Here is a 23,133-nt window from a genome sequence, read left to right as displayed (position 1 = left end):
CTCTATGTATAAAAATGACTTGATACGTCCACTTACTCACTAACCATTATTATTTGAGTATGACAGTTTTGAATGAAACCTTTTACTGTCGATGTGAAGCTCATCTTTCCTCTGGTTCCATCTTTCCCCTTCCACAGCAGGAAGACGAGCGACTGCGTCTGGAGGCCCAGCGTGGAGGTCTGGAGTTGCAGGGACTTCAGACCCATGAAGTGCCCTGGCCTCAGGAGCGAGCCCTGCTGCAACAGGAGGTTCGCCTCTTCAGACGCAACAGCATCATCTTCTACATGAAGCTCAGGTGGATCCTCATGCACTGGAGGCTCGGCCGCAAGGACGACTCCGAAGAGGAGACGGTGAACCCGGAGGTGAGTCAGAGGTTTAATAAGTTGGAGGCACATTTAGGTTTTTCAAATGTTTTGCTGCATCGATGATTCATGCATTTCTCTGCCTGTCTACCTGTATGATTTTGTAAAGTTGTTTTATACGTACAAATATTGTAACAAAACATGAACCATTTGAAGGAGACATCATGTTGAAACGTAAAAGCATTTCAATAAGGAGAGATCAGTTGTAAATGTACAGTAATAGTACGTACTGAATGTATTTTTGTTTTATTTAACCTTTTTTTTTTTGCAGGATAGTCCTATTGAGCTTTAAAAATCTGTTTTCCAAGGTAGTCCTGGCCAAGAAGGCAGCATAACAGCTTCACAGATAAAAGCTCATATAACAGAATTATATTAAACAACAACAAAACAAAAAAATCAATAAAAGAAAAAAATATTTTCATTGGGGTAGAAACAGAAAGACTTTTACATTCCATGAATGTGAAGCTTCTTCAGAAAGATAATATTAACTTGTATTGATTGCCAGAGGTGGAATTCAGGAATTTCAGCACAGAAATAATTAGAAAAATAAAAATAATATATAAAAAAAAAAAAACTTTTAGAGCAATCAACCCGTGGTTGTGGGTTGAGTCGATCACTAGGAATGAGATGTTCAAAATGGCAACAAAGCGACTCTTCCTGAACCTCCAGGTCAATACTTCCCACCAGGGAGCAGGTCGGCATGATTGATAGTCTGCTTGATTGGTCGCCCGGCTGATTGAGCGACTCCATTTGCCGTTCAGCTTGTTGATTCATCGGTCGATTCTTCACTTCTTCATGTTATCTTCTCGTACTACCGGCTGATTTGTGAGATTCACGTTTTGCTGGTTTTGTTTTGTTTTTACGGGAAAGTTCACATGATACAAATTCATAGCTCTGCTCTGCACCTCCCCAGAGACCACAGAGCAGTTTGGCTTTTTACTGGGAAATCAGTTTATTCATGCAGCATCTTGTGAAACCTAATTTGAGTCTACAGATGGTGCAGCAGTGTGCAGCCCATGTGTACCTTGCGGGAAGTTTACCACCCACCCTTGACTTGACATTGAATCCAAATTTTCAAGTCAGTTTTATTTTTAACCCTTCACCCACAAAATGACCATGTGTGCCACGTGTTACCTTGAATTCTTGCATCCTTCCATGTTGAACAAAGAATCGAAAACACGTAGAAACGTCTTAATGAGTTGAGTCTAATTGATCTAGTGGTATGCTCACTACTTCCCAAACTCGTGTATCTTCGCTAATATTTATAACCCCTCTGCATAAACACTTGCATTGACGCGCAAGTCCGAAGTATTTTAAATGATAAGGTTGTTGCGAAGATGCATGTGATTGGGAAGTACTGAGCATTCGACAAATGAGGCGTTTCTCTGCCTTCTGCCCCATTGCATGCTGGGATAAGCTCAGTGACTGTGAGCCTGAAACAGAATGTGTTGGTACAGAATAAATTGGTGCATGATTTAAAACACAGGCTTTTCATGGCCGTATCATCTGTTCCAGTTTGAGAAGTTGGAGGGCATCCCAGAGCTGGGAGTGATAGCGGAGCAGGCGGAGGAGGAGTCAGATCGAGGCGACAGACTGCATTTACCACAAACTCCAGGGAACGTCCCCGACCCCGGGCCCATCATCCCTCTGCCGTCACCTGATCGACACCTGCAGCATCAAAGACAGGTACTCACATTTACAACTCCTCCGCTGGTTTTTGGGATTCATTTTATTAAGACAAAATTATGAAAATTTGCCACTCCGGTGACTCCACTGTCTACCTCCTTTTTAAAAAAAATATAACCTAAACTGAACGTAGCATTATTTAACAAGAGTCAAGTTTTCAGTTTATCAGCCATGTTGTGATCTAGACGCTTTCAAACAGATTTACCTGAGCCTGAAAAATGAAATACTGTGGAAATAAGAGGGTCCATAGTATTTTGAAAAACCTACACAGCTTAAAATCAGTTCATTATTTACCTTTCGCTGCTCTGTCAAACACATTTTGGAAATTACATATACCTTGTTTTATAAGATTGTGTTGTATGAAACTATAAAGATAAATTCCTAAGCATGTGCATTAGTCCATGCCAGAGTACTCACTTATTAAGCTTTATTTTTCACAGTAGATGATTGCACAATTTAATGTAGCCCCTCCATGCTACACACATAGAAATGTTAATTAATACAAAATATAATAAATAATAAAAAGAAAATATAAAAAGATGGTATACAGTTACATCTATATACTCATCTACAAACATACACAAAATGAACAATATAACTGTAATGTTGTAGTACAAAGAAATAGTATGGTTTACATTTTGTACTTGGTCATTTGCAAGTGCTTTCATCATTTCAAGTGTTGATTGTAAAAATAAATGATCATTTCTGTAGTAGTAACTCTGGTGTGTTGAGCTTTTACATTTCTCTCGGTCATTGTCATTGTTTCAAACGAATGTTTGGCAGCCGCTTATTAGAACAGTTTGGCATGTTATGCAGATGAGAAATTTGGCCTAGATAACTAGTTAGAGGCAGTAATTATTTTTGAGTACACAAAAAACATGGACACTCCTCAGTTAAATGCAAAGAAGACAAAAAGAGCTTCTGTTCTTCATACTGCCGAAGGTTTCACCCTGACATGGCGTGTGTTGAGATCGGTATGTCCAGCGACCACTTTGCCCCGCTGTAAGACTAAAGAATGTACATAAGTATTTGGGGGTGGATGCATTATTAAGAAGGACTAAGTGCTCTACTTTGCTGTGTTTTGATTTTTTTCCAGATCATAAAAATGGTTTGTTCGGTGATCTGACATTGTTGCTTTACTTTGTGGGCATTTTTTTCTTCAGTTTCAATAAGCGTGCCCGGTAGAATATATTAAGCTTCGTGCATGAGAGCAGAAATGCAGACTTGCTTTAGTAATCATCTGCATGCTACGGCAGAGCAGATGATCAGTCCTGCAGCCAGGGTGAGATAATAGTATGTTAAGCCGTAGAGAGGTCGTTGAAAGTTTTCACTGAAGACTTGGACAGGCAAACCTGATTCATTCCCTCCGGTGCTGCCGATGTATGATACTGTTAAAGTGCTTAAGTATGTATAAATACTGTAGATGAGATGTGGTTGTGAGGGACTGGCCCCTTTCTGTGCCCTCCTTGTAGTCTGGTTCCCTCCCACATCAAAAGACGTGCATGTGAATTATTAAAAAATGCCCGTGTCACTGCATCTTGCCAAAGCTCCTGGTTGCTGACGGCTGCTCCGTAACAGTTGCAGAGGGTGAAAATCCCAAGAGGGAAGATACAAAAATGGGATTATAGTATCTTCTGATTAAAAATAAGACCCAGACCCTGGGGAAATAAAAAATGATATTTATATATAATCATTGGTATTAGCAATGATTTGAAGAAGGAAAAGCATTGGACGCATTTGTCAGACCCCATGGATACACATAACTGTATTTTGGTGAAAAACGCTGAATTTAAATATAACTGATTATTTACAAGAACAATCCACAGCTTTGACTTAAAATAATCAAATTAGCTTGCAGGGTAGCTAGCTGCCAAGCTGCACTACTGGTATCAAACTGCTAGCTGACAGACCTGTTAGTTATATATCCTTTTAAAAGCAAACCTCTATCTTTTTAGATCTAAAAAAAAGTTTATAACCAGGGATTCCATGAAACAAACAAAAAAAAGATGCTCAAAAAGTTGCTCATGTGAGGTCCCCTTTTCTTTCCTGGTTATACTGGACTGAAGTGCACTGGCCTTTTAGCACCTGAGCTCATATCGTATTCACAGCCCAGGCTGGCAGAGCCGGAGGCACTGTAGTGAAACCTCGAGGTGATGTTTTACTCACAGACTCCTTTGTGCTTTACTGCCTCCTGCCGAGACCTGAGGAGTCTCCACAACAGAACCACCAGAGGCAAACAACTCTGCACACACCTGTCTGAGCAAAAAAAACATGCTCTTCACTGTCTCAAACCCCCTGCATCGAAAATGGACTAAAATAAATATAGTCTTCAAAGAGGGACTTCACTTCATTTCAAGTTAGGATTTTTGAGCCTAACATTTTACATGTACACCCATCTGTGTGTACAGGTTTTAGTGTTTCATTGTAAAGGTAGGATGGGAAAGGACAAGGATAAAAGAAGAAGAGGAGCAGGAGACAGATGGGAAACCGGAGGGAGAAGTTCAAGTGAAATTGATTTATAAAGCACTCACAAAGCAGGTTTGTCCCAAAGAGGACAGATACAAACAAGAGACAAGCCCATCGAGATAAGGACAGAACTTGCTGAGCTCGCCATGTTCATGTGTGTCTGGATGTGTTGGATTAACCTTTCCTAAATGATTGTTTTGTCTCAATCCGCTTTGTACAGTTTGGGGAGAATCGGCAAGTGCTGCAGGCCCTGCGGACGCTGCTGGAGGAGTTTCAAATGGAGCTGCAGGAGGAGGAGTCGCGGCGATGCCAACTGCAGCAGTCCTACGCCAATGACAAAGCCGCCTGGGAGGTCAAGTGGGCAGAGATGAAGTGCCAGTTCGCCCAGGTACAGATGGCGTCTCAGCGCCCACCTTAAGGGGATAGAAAACTAGCGGTGCATTCAATAAGCAGTAAGGTGACAGTAAACATGTTGCCTTCTCCATGGATGAAAACCCACTCAGGGCAAAGCCGTAACGAGGAGGAAAAAACCCAAATCTTTTTATTGTTTTTTAACTTCCCCTAAGGGCCGATCCCTGTCATTTTGAGAGTGCAGCAATGGAATAAAGTTGGGCCTTAATCCATATCCCAAGTGACAAACAAATGGACAGAATATAATTTATAATCACCCCTCAACAATTAAATTAAAAGTGGAAGGACAGCTTCCAATAAGATGAGAATATGATGAATTGCCTGCTTGGCACTAATGAGTCTGTCACTGTGCAAACTAATTCATTCAGCATTCTTCCAACGCTTCTAAGTGAACTCAAAACGGCTTAAAGCAGTCTCTTATATTCCTAATGGAAGTTTAAATACTTTGTAGATTAGGAACAGAGTATATTGATTTAAACCAGATAAGAGAACATAGCTAGCTGATATCGCTTCTTTTGTACGGAGTTCACAGATATTTAGGTCAATATCAAATATATTTAAATTAACAGGTCTCCAAGATGTTTTTTCCCCATATGTTTTTTGTTGTGGCTATATTATCTGTGCAGAGGTGTTTTTGTTGCTGCTGTACATTCCTCCTGATGCAAATTCAAAAAATGCACTACAGGAGTGCACTACTGATTTTAATTAGTTTTTAGTTTTTCTTGTGTTGCATAAAGGGAATACATAATTTGTTGTGCAACCCTGTCTTATACAATGACAATAAATGATAATTAAAAAAAAGATAGAATGAAAAGACCAAAACCAGCACACCATAAACACAGGGGGCTGAGATGATGAAATACAGCAGTTTGAGAAACGCATCCATGAGTCTGAAGATTTATCAGATGCAAAAGCACCACAAAACAGGATTTTACAACTCTTGAAAGTTCTCACTTGATAATTGTTTTTGTGTCTTTGGTGGCGACTATTGCAAGGTAAACCGTTGAATAACCTGCTCACATCACAAAGTACTCTACCTGTTTGCAGAGAAATGAGCCAATCCCACATTGGGGAAACCAACGTGGGAAATATTCAAATGCTACACCAACATTTCGTGGCTTCAGATGTGAACATATAGACTATTTTTACTTTATTGTAGTAAGGACCAACCTCATGTTATGGGCATTGGCCATCTAGACTAGACGACAGTGGTGGAAAGTAACAAAGTATATTTACTCAAGTACTGTACTTAAAGGAAGAGTTCACCCAAAAACCATATGAAATGTATATAGCGCTCGACTCATTAGGCTCTCTATGAAATCGAATGGCCTTAAGGAGAGCAGAGCTCCCGAATAATTTCAAAATTCTTGGAAATGAGTCATTCAGTATGAAAAAATCATTAAAAAAAATGACTAATCAACGAAAGAAATCTTTGTCGACTAAATCCAAAGACAACTAAGAGGGAGCAGCCGTTCTATTTGGGCTGTGTTTGAATTTCATGGTAGACAAAAAGATCAATACTACGTTTTGAGTGAAAGAACTGAAGGAAAGGTACAACGGTGTGGCCCAGAGGGATTTAGTCATGATGTTTTGTGGTGCAGTCGGAGCCTCATTGTCTGCTGTGTCTGGAGCACGATCAGGACAGGTGGCCAAAAAACAATGTGGGAAAAACAAAGCTTGGAATCAATTTAAAGGACATTGAAAATGCTGTTTCTTGACCACATGTATTGGAAGATAAAATTTGAAACCAACAGTGGCAGAAGTGTCTTTTCACAGCTATGTCTGATAAAATACAAAAAAGTAAACTGCAGCTTTAGGAACGAATTAAGCAGCTGATTTATAGGAGGAGGATTATCTTTTTAACTCTCATGCTATTAATCTGAACATCTTTTACACGGCTCGTATCCTTCCACAGAGCAGCAGTCACCGAGGGCATCTAAGAGAACTAATTTACTTACTTAGTTTCCTCTGATAACACCATGTTGAGTTCCTCTCTTGCTCCTCTGTGCTTCATCCTGATTAAGACTTCTGAAATATGCCCCTAAACCCCTGGTTTGTATTCAGGAATATTACGCAGCCCAGCAGAGCAGAGCAGAATTGGAAATTACCCTCACCTGCGTTTTTTATATGTGGATTCATTTTTGAGGTATTAATATCAGGCTGGCTCATGTTTCATTCTCTAGTTGGGTCACTGGCGCCGTGTCAGGCCTTCTAAATGACCGGCTATATTTATAATGTCTAACATCTCTGGCTCTTAGCATTCAGTCAGCAGCTTTTACTGCACGTTGTCCTCTCCAGTATGTAACCAGACAGTTCTCAAACCCAGTGTAAACGTATACAAGACAAACATTTGAATGGGAGTTATGTAAGCTGAGGTTTCAAGGTAGCCTTGACTTGCTCTTCACATAGCTCCAGTGCTGCAGATTCTGGTTTGTACCATTATGTTGAGGGATCAAAGCCCGTCTGAAGATTACAAAGCTCTGTTGTAACTTTCCTCAGTCGCTCTGCAGCTTTGAAGATTTCTGCAGTTCGTCTGAATCCTCGGTTCATGTCCTTCCACCAGGGAGTGGTTTGAAATATAAATTTGGGAGGGCAGCCATCACTCAAGTTTTTGCTGTGTGTCTCTGTCGGCTACAAGACAACTACTAGTAATTTTACCTTTTCCTAATCTCGTTGTGTTCCTTTGTGAATAGGAGGGATTTAAGTTCAGTGGTTTATATGCACTGTATTAGCGGGCATCCACACTGAAAACAGCCCTGCATTAAAACAATGCAGGGGTCCTCGTAGGTGGGGATGTGTTGCTTCAGGTAACAGGATGTCCAATTTGAGTAAGCCTTAGCATTTCCATTGATTCTCTTAATGTTTATTTCAGCTGTTTGTCTAAATATCAGCCCAAGTTAACCATTTCATCATTATCTTGTTCATGAATTGTATTAGTTTGGTGTCATGTTAAGGATACACAGAATAAAAAGCTGCGTGTATTCTGTCATTTCTTTAAGCTGCTTTGACACTAACATGATGCTTCTCTCTGCTTTGAAAAATCTGCAAAATTCAGTTTACTGTCATCTTTTTTTCTTACTTTTGAAAATGTTCAAGCCTTCAAACAAGAGCAGAGGTTCATACAAGGAACATATTTCTTGCTTACCTCTAGCTTTATGCGAGGCGATTATCTCTGTAGTTTGATACTTTAGAAAAGTCAAGGCTGGATATAATTAATACTCACGATTACTGAATAATTGATGCCCTGTGTTGATTTTTTTTTTCTTTGTATACTGTGCAGCATAATGACGACTTAATAATGACTAATCAACCCAACGTCCCTGTGTCTTTGCTCTTTGACCAGCTGGAGGAGGAGGCACAAGGCAAGGTGCGAGGCGAAGCTCAGGGAGGCGAAGGGGAACCGGCCGAAGAACCCAAGTGGGCCTTGCAGCTGGAGCGCGAGGAGCACCGGCGTCTGCTGGCCGACAGCCACAGCACCTCCATGGACCTCCGCTGGAAGCTGCAGCACGGAGAGAAGAGGTGGAGCCGCGAGAGGGGAGAACTGCTGGAGCGCTTCGACCGGGAGCGGCAGGAGTGGGACGGCAGCATGAGGGAGCTCCAACGCAAGATGGAGAGGGTGAGAGACGGAGAAAAGAAGAGTTATAGTAGAAGTATGACGGGGTGGAGAAAGAGAAGCAGAGAACAAATGATAAGAATGTCAGTTGTTCAGAGTCCATCGGTAGGAAATTAACAGTTTTTGACAAAACAATCTCAACACGGGGTCCATTTAGTAGCTGTTCTGGAGCCTTCGATCGTATCCCATGGTCTTCCTCAGCAGATGGAGTTTGCCTAGTTTTCCTAACTTCAGTTTATTTCTGGCTGAAAAGGTGAAATTGAATGTTACATTTTTGATCTTGGAAACAACAGCTGACAAAACAATCACACCACAAGGTGCATTTAGTAGCTGATCTGGAGCTTTGGAGTTTGTGAAGGTGAAGAATGAACTTTTTATTTCGCCAAGTCGAGAATTCCGTAAAGTGCTAAAAACAGGAAACAATTAACGATGTAACTAAGGTCCTTTAGTAGATTAATCAAAAATGTCAGCAGATAGTAAGACAATGCTTCATGGTAGAGAGACAAAGAGAGAGAGAGAGAGAGAGAGAGAGAGAGAGAGAGAGTGAGAGAGAGACAAAGCACCCAAGGATTTCTTCCTTCCTTTTGAACATTTTAGAGCCTTCAAACAAGAGCAGGGGTTCATCCAAAGAACATATTTCTTGCTTACATCCAGTCAAGGCTAGATTTAATAAATACCCAGGATTACTGAATAATTGATGCCCTCTGTTAATTTAGTTAGAGGAAGTGCAGCGTCTTACCTCGCTTGTGTGCCATGCACAGGGCAGGAGACAGGAACATGAGCTGGTTAATATGATATGAATGTGAGAATATTAATGTATGAAGCAGCGACTGGAATAATAACACACTCTGAAAACAGGAAAAAAAAACTGCTGATGCCACGTTGAATATAGAGATACACAGCATGTAGAGATGCATTATTCAGCAATGCGTATTCTGCAGACTATAAAGCACAGGTCACCAACTGAACTGCTCAGACTGGCAGGGTGAAAGTTAATGAGTGATGTGTTTGTTCTCCTTAAACCTCGAGCAGGAAGCAAGGCACTAAAGTACTAAATTACTCAGTAGCTCACAGTTTCTTATGTTAAAGGAAAGCAAGGTGTTCATATGTGAAGAAAGCCTCCCACTGCATAAATAAAGTATACTGTAAATGTGAAGGACCTTACAAGGGTAAATAAATCCCCTGGACCAGGAATATTTAGGGAGATATTTTTCTATATCTGTACTGGCACACCAATAAATAACAAGAAATGTCAGCACAGAAATGCCAAAGATTAAGATGAAAGGATCCATATCAAAATGTTTGTTTATGTTGTGTGTTTAAGTAAAAAAAGGATTATTGATTGATATATTGTTATCAGAATTGTGCTTAACTCTTAAATATCAATATTAGTATTTGCCTAGTGAATCCAGTATCAGTCAGGCTGTAATGTTTTAGACCATTAAAGGATAGTTCAAATGTTTTAAAGTGGGGGTTATATGAGGTACTTAGTGGTACTTAGAGGTACCATCGTCATTGTATTAACCGGCGGTCGACACGCCCCCAGTTTGGCTAAAAACAGACAGAAGTACCATCATGGGAGCAAAACAGCGTACTGCTATGGACCGGGGCAGCAGAAAAACTTAATTTAGACAACTAATATAAAAGTTCACCCAAAAAAATCTATATCAGTTTAAGTGTACGCTATATTGAAATATTTTTACCACCTCAAAGTTGCCAGACTCCATTGAAAAAACAGAAATTTATAAATTTATAAGACATATGTAAACAATTTGGATAGAAGTAAATTCTCTGACTGATCACCTAATATCTGTATGTGTCTATTCTTTGCACAGATGCAGAGAGAGCTGAACACGCGGTGGGGCGAGGGCATCGACGTCAAAGAAGGTGGCTCGGACCTCAGAGGTGTGTTCTTTCCTCAGGACAGTCCCTGCAACGCCCCCCGGTCGCCGCGCTCCCCACGCTCCCCCTGTACGTTCACACCCATCCCTGCTGCCCCTCCCGTGCGTTCCCACTCTGACTCTGAGGCCATGCTGGAGGAGCAAGGGGCTGCGATGAGGCTGAAAGGCCCCACGGAGAACCTGTTCCTGGACGCGCTGTCTCTGGACCCGCTCAGCAGCCTGGAGGTCCCTTCACCCTCCAGACTGGATAGTGAGAAGAGGTTCCCCTGCATGAAGGAGGTAAGATACACCAGTCAAGTCACGTCACGTCACCTTTACTGATGTAGCGCTTTAACACAAAAGTGGCAGAGATATGAACTGCAGCACGGAAATTTGGGAAGTTATTCATTGTTCTTAAGCCATTATGTAAATGACAAAATGGCCATTTTTCTTTATTTTGTGATTCAAGATGAAATGATTAATGAATTGGTCCAGAACAGGCAAGACTATTTCATTAGCAGCAGCCAGAGTTCAAACCACTCAATGAAATGATAGTGCTAAAATGGTGCCAAAACGCTTTCAAAATTTGTTTTAATTGTGTTTTATTCATAGTTTTTTTTCTCCCTGATGTTAGTGCCTATAAAGCATCCTACACTGAACACTTTTCCACATGATTTAACTGTTGTATCTGTTGTGCTTCAGGCCCTGAATGAGATTTCGGAGAGAGAAGTAGATCCTGCGAGCCCAGATGACGAGATGGGCGGTGGGAGTCTGCTCAGGTAACCTCATGAAAAAGCTTCAAGTCAAACTGAGTTCAAAGAGTGTTTTAATGGGTAAACTATTCCGAAAAATGTATTCTGCCGCATTTTAATAGATGTCAACAGTAAATACATCTCCAAGAACTGGTCTGACTGATTATTCAGCCTCCTGCAGCATTTCTGTTGTTCATACATATATATATATATTTCACATACACATCAATCCCTGGAGAGATCGGATATTGATTCTATTAACTGTTACCTGAAGTAACAGTGAGTTTGTCTCTGGTGAATTTCCTGAGAAAGTTTCTGTTATGGCGAGGAAGAAATCCAGCTCACAGTCCTGTTAAATAATTCAGACAGTTTTAAAACATTTAAAAGCATGAAGTTGCTTTTCAAAAAATACAAACACATAATTAGTATTGGCTGTCAGTAGCGGGAATTACAAAGGATATGAGATCATGATCGGGTTGTGATGTTTGGTTTCAGTGTTGGTGAACTGTGTGTTTGTGTTTGTCCTGTCCAGAGCCAAGTCTGTGTGCTCCATGAGCGACTTCCAGCGGTTAATGGACAGCTCGCCGTTCCTCCCCGACAAAACTCGTCACGGTGATCTGGGCCAAGACGACGTCACCCCGCCTCTGTCCCCAGACGACCTCAAGTACATCGAGGAGTTCAATAATAAGGGCTGGGACTTTCCAGCATCCACCTCTGGCCGGGATCCTGCCCTGGACGTGTGGACAGACAAACCCCCCGAGGCTCGGGGAGGGGAGCTCGTTCTTGAACCATTCCAGCCTGCCTCCTGGTTCCTCACCACCAGCGCCACCCTGACCACCAGCACCCTGAGCAGCCCCGAGCACTGCCACAAGTCCCCGCTGAGGGGCAACGGAGCGGGGGCGGCAGGGGTGGGAGTGGAGCACTATGGGGTCCACATGCTCCACAGCCCCACCAGACCTGGGGCAGCTGAGCGCCCTACTGCCCAAGAGCCAGACTTCCTGTACGCCAAAGGGACCAAAGCCAGGAGCGGAGGAGAGCCTGGGGTGGGAGCCAGCGGGTCAGATGAGGTGTTCAGCAGTGGGAGGTGGGCATGTGGGCTCCTGGACGCTGGGGCGTTGAGGACTTCTCCTAGCCAGTCTCCTATCTGTCCCACTGTGGGCTTCACCTCCTCTCTGGAGCTTCAGCTCTCCAGAAACATGAGTGACGACATGAAGGAGGTGGCCATCTCTGTGAGGAACGCCATCCGTTCACCGCCAGGGCCCGTCGTTAGGGACACCGCCTGCCAGACCAACGGATTCACCACGCGAGGCACTCAGACCACTCAGACCATCAGTGTGGGTCTACAAACGGACCTGTTGAGGAACCTGACCAGCAGCCCCCACCGCTGCCTCACCCCGAAAGGTGGCGGGACGCCTATTTCTTCCCCATCGCGCAGCCTGAGAAAGGTTCAGTACTCTCCTGTCGTACAGAGTAAGTTCGAGCGACCCTGCTGCTCGCCAAAGTACGGCTCGCCCAAGCTTCAGCGCAAACTGTCCACGTCCAACAAGGCTGAGCTACCCAACAGCAACCGCGCCCCCACCCCCACCACACCGCAGAAGGCCAACAACGAGTCGGCGTGGGCCCGCTCCACCACCACTCGGGACAGCCCGGTCCATACCACCATCAACGACGGCCTCTCCAGCCTCTTCAACATCATCGACCACAACCCCGTGGCCTACGACTCCATGCAGAAGTTCAACAAGTCCCCCAGTCACTCTCGCCCCACCCCTCCCTCCACCACCGAGCCCAGCCCTGCCCACGGGGCTCTTGCCACGGACCCCAGGAACGAGTGCTTGCGGATAGCTCGCGGGCGCTCGCCAAGCCCCGTGCAGCTAATAGTGGAGACGCAGGGGGACAAGAACCCAGAGGTGGTGAGCATAAGGCAGGACCTGTCGGCCCCGCCGGGCTACACGCTGGCTGAAAACACAGCCCGCATCCTTAACAAGAAGCTGCAGGAGCAGAGCTTTAGAGAGGAGCGGCGGCTGCAGGCTGGAGGACAGAGCAGCCACAGCAGAGACAGCAGCAGACAGGCCGACTCAGACAGAGGACAGTCTGGATGTATGGAGGTAAATATGCAGACGCACTGGATTCAGCGCTTCATTCATTTGATCTGGGGCCCGTGTTTTATGACGCAAAAATATTTATGACTTTGCCTTGGATTTTCCTTGTAATGGTTGAAGACAAACTTTAAGGCATCTGTGGTTAATCAGAGAAAAAGCTTAACAACTACGTTATAATATCACTAAAATGTTGCTTTTTTCTCAGATGGAAAGCACTGACTGATGCAATGGTAATGTCAAAATATTTGACCCTCTTCAAAAATACTGAACTTTTCTTCATGGCTGTATGTAGAGGCTCTTTACGGTTTCTTCTTCTTCTGTACTTTCTTCTTGTAGTTTGTCTTTTATTTCTGTGCTTTAACTTTCACTGAGGCCCGACCGAAACCTGATTTATGTGTCGGATAACTGGGGAAGTGAAATGAATGATCTCACAGTAATGATCTGAGTGAGATCACAGTTACAGAGTTACATAATTTATCATTATTTGCAATTCTCTGATTAATTGTTCAATCAGCATTTTAAGGGGCTCCAGTTTTTGAAGCAATTTGATTTCCCCTATACCAAAATACACCAAGAACAGGTGCGCTGACACGTCGGTCGGGCCCTCTTCACCACCCATTCAGCTGACCTGTGGGAAAAAAAAATAAACGACAGACAGAAAACCATCTTTCTGGTCATGTTTAAATGATGAAATATAAAGAAAAATGCCTTCAGTTTACTGTATTTACCAGCACGCCACAAAAGACAGATTAAAACTTCAGAAAAAGTAGGTCATGCTGTATTAAAGCTGTACATTAAAACAATATACCAAGATTTGCGCTGTATATTTGAAACCATAGCATGAACAGCAACACATTCCCACATATGCTGATTAATATGTCCACTATCATGAAGGACTCACCAGCTGCTCACTGATCTGCAGAACAGACGAGAGTAAGATTAGAGTCTGATATGTGATTTTATGGATGATAGTGGAGTGTATGTTTCCTGCAGTCATTCGCTAAGTGATGCCTTCTGTGCATGACGGATGGAAATAATGGATTGCGACAGTAGTTTAGCACGCAATATGTTCATATAATATAGACCTGGATACGGGTGTAGCATGTGTGCCTCAAATGGATAAATATACACAGAGAAGTGGGGGGAAAAGGAAAATGTCGTCATCAAAAATCCCTTTCAAACAATTCAAAATGTCCACCAGTAAACCAAATGAACTAACCAAAGCTTCACGAAACAGTGTATTTGCTTAGTTAGCTAAGTTTACCGTCTGTTTTTTGATAATCCAATGAATAAATTATGTAGCAATAATAGTAATGATTATTGTCAATTCATTCTTAAGTAGTTTAGTCTGTGTCAGAAAACAGTGAAAAAAAAGCACAATCACAATCTTGTGATCGGGGTCACAAATTCCTTGTTTTGTGTAACCGAAAGATACTGAGTGATATAAAACAGAGACAAGCAGCAAATTCTCACATTTAAAATCTGTAACCAGCAGTACTTTTCCTTGAACAATTGATTAGTTATGAAAAATTGTTATCCACCAATTTTCTCTCAATCCACTAGTTGTGTTTTTGCGATTTTTGAATTTTCTAGAAATTCAATAACGTTGAAACCGTCCTCAGATGAAATAACCAGACTTTAATGTGTTGCTTTTAGGTGAATTACAGCTGCAGCGATTATTTTAGTTGTTTCCCATCAAAATTTCCCAATGTCTTCTCGTTGTTTGTTGTGTTCGACTAAATGTCAAAATATACGCCGATACAGTATAAAACAGAGAAATAAAACAGCACAATCTTACATTTGAAAAGCTAAGATCAGCAAATGTTTTTCATATTTGCTTAAATAAATAACAAATGATTATTTTCGATTATTTTCTGATCGATTGATAAATTGACTAATCGTTTCAGCAGTACAGTGGATGACAGATCTCTCCTGGTCGTATCTTTATCACCTTTATCGCGGTGTATGTCGTCACATCATCCAACCCTAGTTTGGTTTATTTGTAGCCGTTCATATTGAATGTTTTTATTTATCTCCAACAATATCCGGCCGGCCTGTGTATCTACATCAAGGTCCCACTTGTGGTTTTTTCCAGGTCTAAAGTGAATGGGTGTGTGTTTAGCTTTCTGTGTGGTCTGCAAACTGAAATCAGCCACCTTATATCTTCTGGTAAACCTCTCAGCCTTTGATATGTCAGACTTATCAGACTTCCTCTTTACCCAATTTTACCAATTAACATTTCCCGCTCTATCTTCCCTCCTCCCCCCCCTCTCTCCTCCCCTTTGGGCTTTATCTCTCCCTTCCCCTCCTCCTTGTCCGCTGTGCTCTGATCCAGAACCACACTGTCATACTAACAACTCCTTGGGGACTCTAACTCTGCTTGTCTCCGTGATGTAAGTTCCTCTTCCTCCTCCTCTTCCTCTATGAACCTTTTGCGGTGGGTTCATCAGCCACACGGAGCTCTCACCGCCCGTCCTGCAGACCCCTCCGCCTCCTCACCCTCACCCTCTTCATTAATGCATGCTTCACAGGACGGCAGAGTGACAGTGTGTGAAGCCATCGGAGTGGTGTCAAAAGTTGTGTGACGGCCATACATCTGTATCTTTGTGTTAATGCACGCATGATCAGTTTCTTTGTTATAGATCATCTGTTTTTTAAAGGACCATAATGGTGTTTTTTTGCATGTTTAAGACCATCAACCACATAAATCACAGCTACTGTTTTCTAGTGTCATACCATACATGTTGAGATTATTCGATTTAAAAACATTTTCAGCCAGAACGGTATGAAAATCAACTTTAAGAGGCTAGCATGACAATGTTAATCAATTAAAGCAAACATTTATCAAGCTGGATTTGTATTGGTGAGATCCATCGCAGCTGAGAGCAGCAACTCATTTGATAAAACTACTCTTTGGCCGTACAGCTTCATGTTGAGGAGTAGATGTCAGCTGTGTGAAGTCATTTACTCATTCACTGCTCATGATAGAGGACATTTTAGTGTTGAAAAACAGCTAAATTAGCCAGCATGTGTAAGCTGAGCTGGCTGCTAGGTAAAGTATGCTATAATGCTGACGAATGGCCGATAGTAATAAGTGTACATACTTCTTTTTTATCTTTACAATGAATGGTTTAAGATAAGATTTTTAGATGTTTTCACAGCAATATGAAATAGATATAAGAGAGGGAATTATGACCTGTTTAACGTCCTAATATTACTTCTAAACGTCTTATTATACATAGTTAAAAGTGCGAATGCAAAGACTTTTATCAAAGCAGTATTTAAATAAAGATACAAGAACTTATTTCATAATCATTTGAATTGTGTGTTTTTATGGAAATAACCTCTACAGATGACCATAAAAAAGTAAAAAGATAAAATGTTGACATTTTGACGGTTTCTGACTTTAGGACGATTTAAATTGCAGGTGCAACAATTCCTGCTCTCTGCACAGTATTAGTGTGGGATGACAAGTCATCCCCATGTTCAGAGGGTCCTCATTATAAGAGATTAAGGACACTGGGAACATTAATAATAGGTCAAGAGGATACTGAGCAGAGGAACATAGATGCACTCGTGTGACGACACAAAAAACGGAAACATTATCTGTAATGAAGTAGTTTTTCACGGTTCAACAAGTTGATTGTCATTCCACCCAGAGAAGAAATAAAACAAGGGTTTTGGCGGTAATGTAAATTATATGTGATTTGACATCAACTGGAAGGATCCTGCAAAACTGCCGTTATGGTCCTTTAAAGCAAACTCAGTCCACGTGATCCAAAGAGTCGTCAGGTTGTGTCTTGCCTGCTGATCAGATAACATCTGAACCAGTAAAGGTGACACAAACAAAGATCGACTCTTTTGGACGTTTCACACATTCCTCAGTGCAGGTTGTTTTGAGGGCCCTGCATATAATGATGACCTGGATGACTCTAACATTGTGTTTCTACCAGGTGCTCCTCTTTTTTTGTCACCACGTGTGCGACTTGATGGACTGTGACATTGTCTTGGGATGTTTTACTATTTTCACCCTTTTGTCCATACAGTGGTTTCTTTCCTCTTCCCTCTTCCAGTTCCCCCTAGCCATTTCCTCTCGCACTAACAAGTCCTCGAAAGATTAACCGAAGACGACTGCTTCTAACACTCATCACTTTCTACACTCTATCACCTGTCAGGATTGTGTTTGACGCCTGGTGGATATTAACTGCTTTCTCTAGTCCATTGTGCATGCTTAAAGGGAAGATCCACCATCAGATGCTCTTACACTGTTGTAACATGTTATCAGCCCGTCGGTGTATTTTCATGACGAGTGCTGAGTTCCTCTGCTTCCCTCGCCTGCTTGTAGTTCAGTTAATCATTTCCTACATTATGCAAAAATACTTAAAAAAAAAAACAAATGCAAAGAGTTCTGGTCTGCTTTGATACGTGTGCATCTCCTCTTAAAACCACATTCATAAAGAGAGGCTTTAACAGACAACACTATTTAAAACTGTTAATTTACTCATGCATTGGCCAAATGTATTAAATAACTATGAAATTGAAACCTTTTCACCCTCATCTATTATTGTCAAAATGCAGGTATTCAACCATAAAAACTGAGTGTTAGCGTATATCAGAGTGTTCATATTGAAACGTGGCAGTTTTGGTTTTTATGGACTTGGCCTATTATGATCGTCCATCAAATTCTAGTGCCATGAAATTGCGCATTAGAGCTTAACTTTTGTTCAGTTGTGAAGGTTATTTAGCTTTTGTGCTTTAGGTGCAATGCTTCTCCCTTAGGTTAGGGTTACAACTTAACCGCTTTCTTGTCTTAGGCCAAAAATAATGTAACATGTTGATGTTTTAAGAAAGACAGAATATTTTAGCAGCAAATCCTTCATTTGGTTAAGTATCCATGGTGGCAAAAAATTCAAACATGCCTGCAGACGCAATCTCATTATCGGTTTCAACGGTGTCCCAAGTGTTTTACGGTGGATTTCTCCTTTAAGGTCGAAGCATCGACTGAGAAGTCAGAGTTGATGTGAAGCCGTTCACGTTACTGTCTTCAGCAGCCTCTTCTGTCACTGACTTCCTGTTCACATTACTGCTGCATGATCTGTGGTTGTCCTGTGATCTGATGTATTAGCACCTCACAGGAAATCTTGTTTTAACCCACAAGCCGTCCATTAAAAAACGACTTCTCTGTATTTCCGGTGTGTGTACACAATCCATCAGTTATAATCATAAACAAATTATTTATTGATGGAGACGCCGCCCATCCGTCTCTGTGACTTGTTTTCCCGCCAGTTCACCAGAACTGCAGTTTTTGTAGTACATCACTCTCTGGCGGGTCTTTCCATTCATCTCATTCATCATCCTCTCATGCCACCGCAGCCTCATCGCCGTGTATTTTTAGCAGAACTAGATCGTTACTTTGTGGACTCGATGTCTCCCATCCTTCAGCCAAAATCTAATGCCTGGAGATGAGCTATTTATAAATCAGGCCAATGGTGTGATGTCTCGGTTGTGATCATTCACCCAATCACACTCTGACATCCTTCTGACGAGGGGGAAGAAAACTCACCCACAGCCACGTTTCTCTCTTGTTATTGCCCTCTTTTTACTCACTCTGACTGTTTTCATCTAGTGTCTGTAATTTACTCACCGTTAATCTGTCTGCATGCCTCAGCAGAAATATGCATACACAGTCTTGAACCAGATTCATAAACCCCTGTGTTTGCATTAATCTGTCATGCACCTCAGTCATCGTGACATAAATGGATGTGAAACAGACTGCATCCATGTTTAGAGATAAACCAGGACAGTTTGTCCTTCACTTGTTTTTGAGGCTGCAGTTTGTGGTTGTGTTTTTTTCGCCTGGATCTTATTTTGAAAAAGGCTGCTTCCTTCTCGTTTCACTAATGACAGAGATGGGAGATGGTCCCATGTTGAACACTGTCCGTTGACAATATAACGTTGTATCCAGTAAAATGTGCAGTTACTTTGAATAAGGGACTTTGGCTGATTAAAGGCCTCCATGTTTATTTGTTCAACCTTATTAAGCGCCAAGTCGGACTACGACGCACTCTCTGAAAAGTTTCCAAGTCGCACTGTAATAACGCCCGTGATAAAATGAAATATGAAACCATTATCAGGGTGTATCATTTTTATTTTATATCATTTGAAGTGTTTTGCCTGTTAATCAGTTAGTTTATCAGTCAAAGCTTGTCTAAGTTGTGGTAGTTTTATTTGTGTTGAACGGTCACACTTCTTGTTGGGATTTTTTAAAATTGATTTTTATGTGGTTTTGCTTGTGATTTTAAAGCAGATTATCTCGATCAGTGAAACCAGATGTGCATCATTAGCTCCTCTAATCAGTGGGTGACTGAACACTGTCAAAGTGTTGAGGGACACCGTAAATGTCAGGGTCAGCAGTCATTGTTAAATGATTCTATTTGCATATTACACATCACTCCTGTGTATCTGACCCCATGATTACCTGAGCAGATGGTGAGTTCAAATGTGAGTCGCTGAGAGAGGGTGTGGATCTTATTGGTTCATTTTATTTTAGCTTTAAAATTGTTTTTGTTTTTTTCAGTTTCATCCACATTGTTTCGCTCCTCATCCCTTCATATTGGCTATCAGCATTACATCTTTTTAAAGCTGTCTTTAATATTTTATCCCTCATTTAAGTCCATGAGGGGACCAGGAGATTAGAAATACAACTACATTAACTGCAGCCTCAGAAGTTACCATTTAGTATTGATTTGGTGGATAGAAGTAGGGCTGGGTGATAACTCAAAATGATAATTTAGCATCTTTCAATTTAATCATGATGAAATCATATATCGAGATATTGTGATACACAATTACTTTGTCTGAAATTGAAAAAAGAATATCAGAAAATCTGAATTGATAAGAATTATGCTTATGGGAATACCTCAGTGTAGTTAATCAAACTGTTGTCTTCATCTGATTACTCTGTATTTGTGTGAAGGGATGTAAACATGTACACATGTACAGCTCATAGTCAGTTCCTGAATACACATTTTATAACAATATATTATATTTATAACCTAGATGTCTTAACATCTTTAACTCATCTGGTCTAGTTGATCTAGACATTTAGAAATCAATCAAACAATAAGAATTGCCTGAGAAAATTATTTTTCTTTTTCACACATTCAGTCCTTCTTTGCTTAAACTTGAAGATTAATCCCTTCAATTTTTTATTAACATCATTTATACATCATCACCCTGCTCACGCTTTCACTTTCTTTCATTTATGTTTAAATCTGTTTACTTCCTGTTTATTTCGCCTAGTTGCCCCCCCCCCCCCCCATCACTGACAGCTCCTTGTCATTGACAGGACCTGCCTCGCTCTCCGGTGGCTCCACCCCTGGACTCCTGTTTCCTGAGACCAGCCCGCCCGGCCAACCGCCGCCCCCCCTCGCGCTGGGCCTCCCGCTCCCCCTCCTCCTCCCCCAAGTGGAGCGAGGGCACAAAGAGGAGGTTCACCTTCCTGCCGCCGGGACACAGGGAGACCATCCAGGAGGGCGAGGAGCCAGCGTGAGGCCGTCCTCTACCTCCTCTCTCCCTCCTCCACCTCAGCCTAAAAGACCCAGTACCTCAGAAACCCCCCAAATCTAGAGACTCCCATCGTACAGAGCCTGAAGGGGGGGTTGGGATCCACCCAGTAGCACCAGCTGACCATCGAGGAACCAGAACTTTTTTAGAAGAACCTGGAATGTACTGTAATATCATCAAAAAAAGATTTAAAAACTACATTTCCATAAGAGGTGCCTGCACACACTTGAGTTACTCGTATCACCCCACATGTGTGTAAACTGTAGGTCAGCTGTTGCATTTGTATGAAGTTTACATGATTTTTTCTGCTCATCTGTTTACATTTTTCTTTCTTTTTTGCATTATCCTACATCAATTCATGTTCAAACTATTTTTTTTTCAACAAGAGCAAACCTTCTGTGTTTTGGTTGCCAGCCTTTGAAGCATGACTTTTCTGTTTAGTTTCAAGGAGAGCAAAAAAAAAAAAAAAAAAACTACTTCTGCTTCATCGGGTCTGAAGCAGAGACGAATGATGTCATTTCTGATGCTAATGTTTTATTTTCAGGTGGGGATGAACGTTTGGCTCAGTAGACATGTAGAAGATGGTTGACAACAAACTGAATAACATTATGCATATTTTGAAGGCAGTTGTACAAATATCAGTCAAATATTTGCATGCCTTTTGAACACTAGCACTTTAGTGCATGTACATACGAGCTCTAGTCATTTGTGATCACTCAGCTCCGCTGTGGGGGGAAAAAGAAAGAAAATATTATGATGGGAACTCTCAAACTGTTGTTTTTGTTGTCACAAGATTTGCATTGACTCAAATAATGCGAATTTTTAAGTGAGTTATTGTACCTACCAGGCTGTCTTTGTACAGTTGTTACTATTGGATATGAATTACTTTTTCTTTTGACAAGAAAAAGGGATTGTGAAAAAAAAAAAATATGAATGTTTTAAATGAAAAGTCTATGTCAAAAAAGTCTAACAATCTATAGTCTTATGTAAATACTCAATGGTAATAAACATGAATGTGTATTTACAAGATATCCTTCTCTCAGTGTCTGTGTTTGCATCAAGAAACAACCTTTAGGTCTGAAAAATAGAGCCAACGTGGAAGTGCCAAAAGTTCCTCAAATAGCCACTTGAGACAACGTAGAGTCCATCCCCATAGACCCTCATGTTAAAATGCCCATCTGTACAGCAGAATTAAACATGCTCACAGCCTAGTACAACATCTTTTGTTGGTTTTGTTATCTATTGCTGATATCCCTGTTCATTAAACTGTACGTGGTTGAATTTTGTATATAACTCACCTGTTAAAATGATTAATCAAGGCTTAAAGACGTGCATAATTAAGGACGTGGCTGCTTTAAGTGAAAGGTTGCCATGACGCTACCATGGCGTTGTTCAGAGTTCAGTTGTACTAAAAGACACTCTTAACACATTTTGTTTTAAGCCTGTTTTCTGTTAGCCAGTCAATATCACAGTTGATGTGAATTACAGAGGCACCTTGCTAACCAAGCTGGCCCCAGCTGCTAGCGGCACTGGCCCCGCTGGTTCCTCACTCCTCTCCAGCTCCACCCTCTCGTCCAGATGTAGTCACTTCTGGTTCCAAATAACCAAGATGGCGCCGGCCAAAATGCCAAATTTAAGGCTTCAAAACCGTAGTCCACAAACCAACGGCTGACGTCACGGTGACTCCCTACACTTTTATGTACAGTCTACGGTTTGCATCTGTTGGTCTTGTTTTCTGTTTATCTCTCCATTATAAAGGTTAGATACAGCTCATGATAGATTATACACTCTTTCATTAGACCTGAGTTTCTCTTCTTGGCACAGACTGATCCTGGATCGTGTGTGTGTGTGTGTGTGTGTGTGTGTGTGTGTGTGTGTGTGTGTGTGTGTGTGTGTGTGTGTGTGTGTGTGTGGATTAAAGTGCAGACTACAGGATTACAGTGGGTCAGGGGGGACAGACACACACACACACACACACACACACACACAGTAATGTGAATAAGAAGATTGCGTCCTCCCAGAAGTCAAATCCTGTTGCATCACGGTCATAAATGTGTCACCTTACTCATGTTACTCAGCTTGTCACGCAAGATAAAGACCAGTAAAATGAACCTACACTAGTTTATTCAAACATGTCCTTAGTTGTGTCCATATATATTACTATTTTATGTAATATTCTTTGAGTTTATATGACAAAACATTATGGTATGTCTAATGGAATTCAGTCATCTATAATTTTATAATTGATCTAGTCTGTGCTTTTCCTGCTTGTGATATATCAAAATGTCTGCGGTGAAA

At 41.6% G+C, this 23,133-nt stretch overlaps 1 protein-coding gene across 5 annotated transcripts in view; it reads left to right on the top strand.

The window, feature by feature from the left end:
• Window positions 1–21,828, top strand: part of LOC137866245 (microtubule cross-linking factor 1) — a 63,092-nt gene extending 41,264 nt beyond the window's left edge. For 2 of the 5 annotated variants that reach the window (XM_068702022.1, XM_068702021.1), the window contains 8 exons: window positions 138–362; window positions 1,878–2,048; window positions 4,735–4,902; window positions 8,269–8,541; window positions 10,374–10,718; window positions 11,121–11,197; window positions 11,703–13,275; window positions 20,618–21,828. In XM_068702022.1, coding sequence (XP_068558123.1) covers window positions 138–362; window positions 1,878–2,048; window positions 4,735–4,902; window positions 8,269–8,541; window positions 10,374–10,718; window positions 11,121–11,197; window positions 11,703–13,275; window positions 20,618–20,821 — 3,036 coding nt within the window. In that variant the 3' untranslated portion in view covers window positions 20,822–21,828. Of the gene's footprint in view, window positions 1–137; window positions 363–1,877; window positions 2,049–4,734; window positions 4,903–8,268; window positions 8,542–10,373; window positions 10,719–11,120; window positions 11,198–11,702; window positions 13,276–13,474; window positions 13,500–15,604; window positions 15,663–20,617 lie in introns of all 5 variants that reach the window. The other 3 variants (XR_011102101.1, XM_068702023.1, XM_068702025.1) reach the window with 3 other exon arrangements.
• The last annotated feature ends 1,305 nt before the right edge of the window (window positions 21,829–23,133 follow it).

The sequence above is a fragment of the Cebidichthys violaceus genome, unplaced genomic scaffold (assembly GCF_023349555.1).
Source record: "Cebidichthys violaceus isolate CVI_PGR_0920_01 unplaced genomic scaffold, fCebVio1.0.p SCAF_8, whole genome shotgun sequence".
Taxonomy (NCBI): domain Eukaryota; kingdom Metazoa; phylum Chordata; class Actinopteri; order Perciformes; family Stichaeidae; genus Cebidichthys; species Cebidichthys violaceus.
Note: the sequence above shows the minus strand (reverse complement) of the source record. Positions and strands in the feature narration are given on the sequence as shown.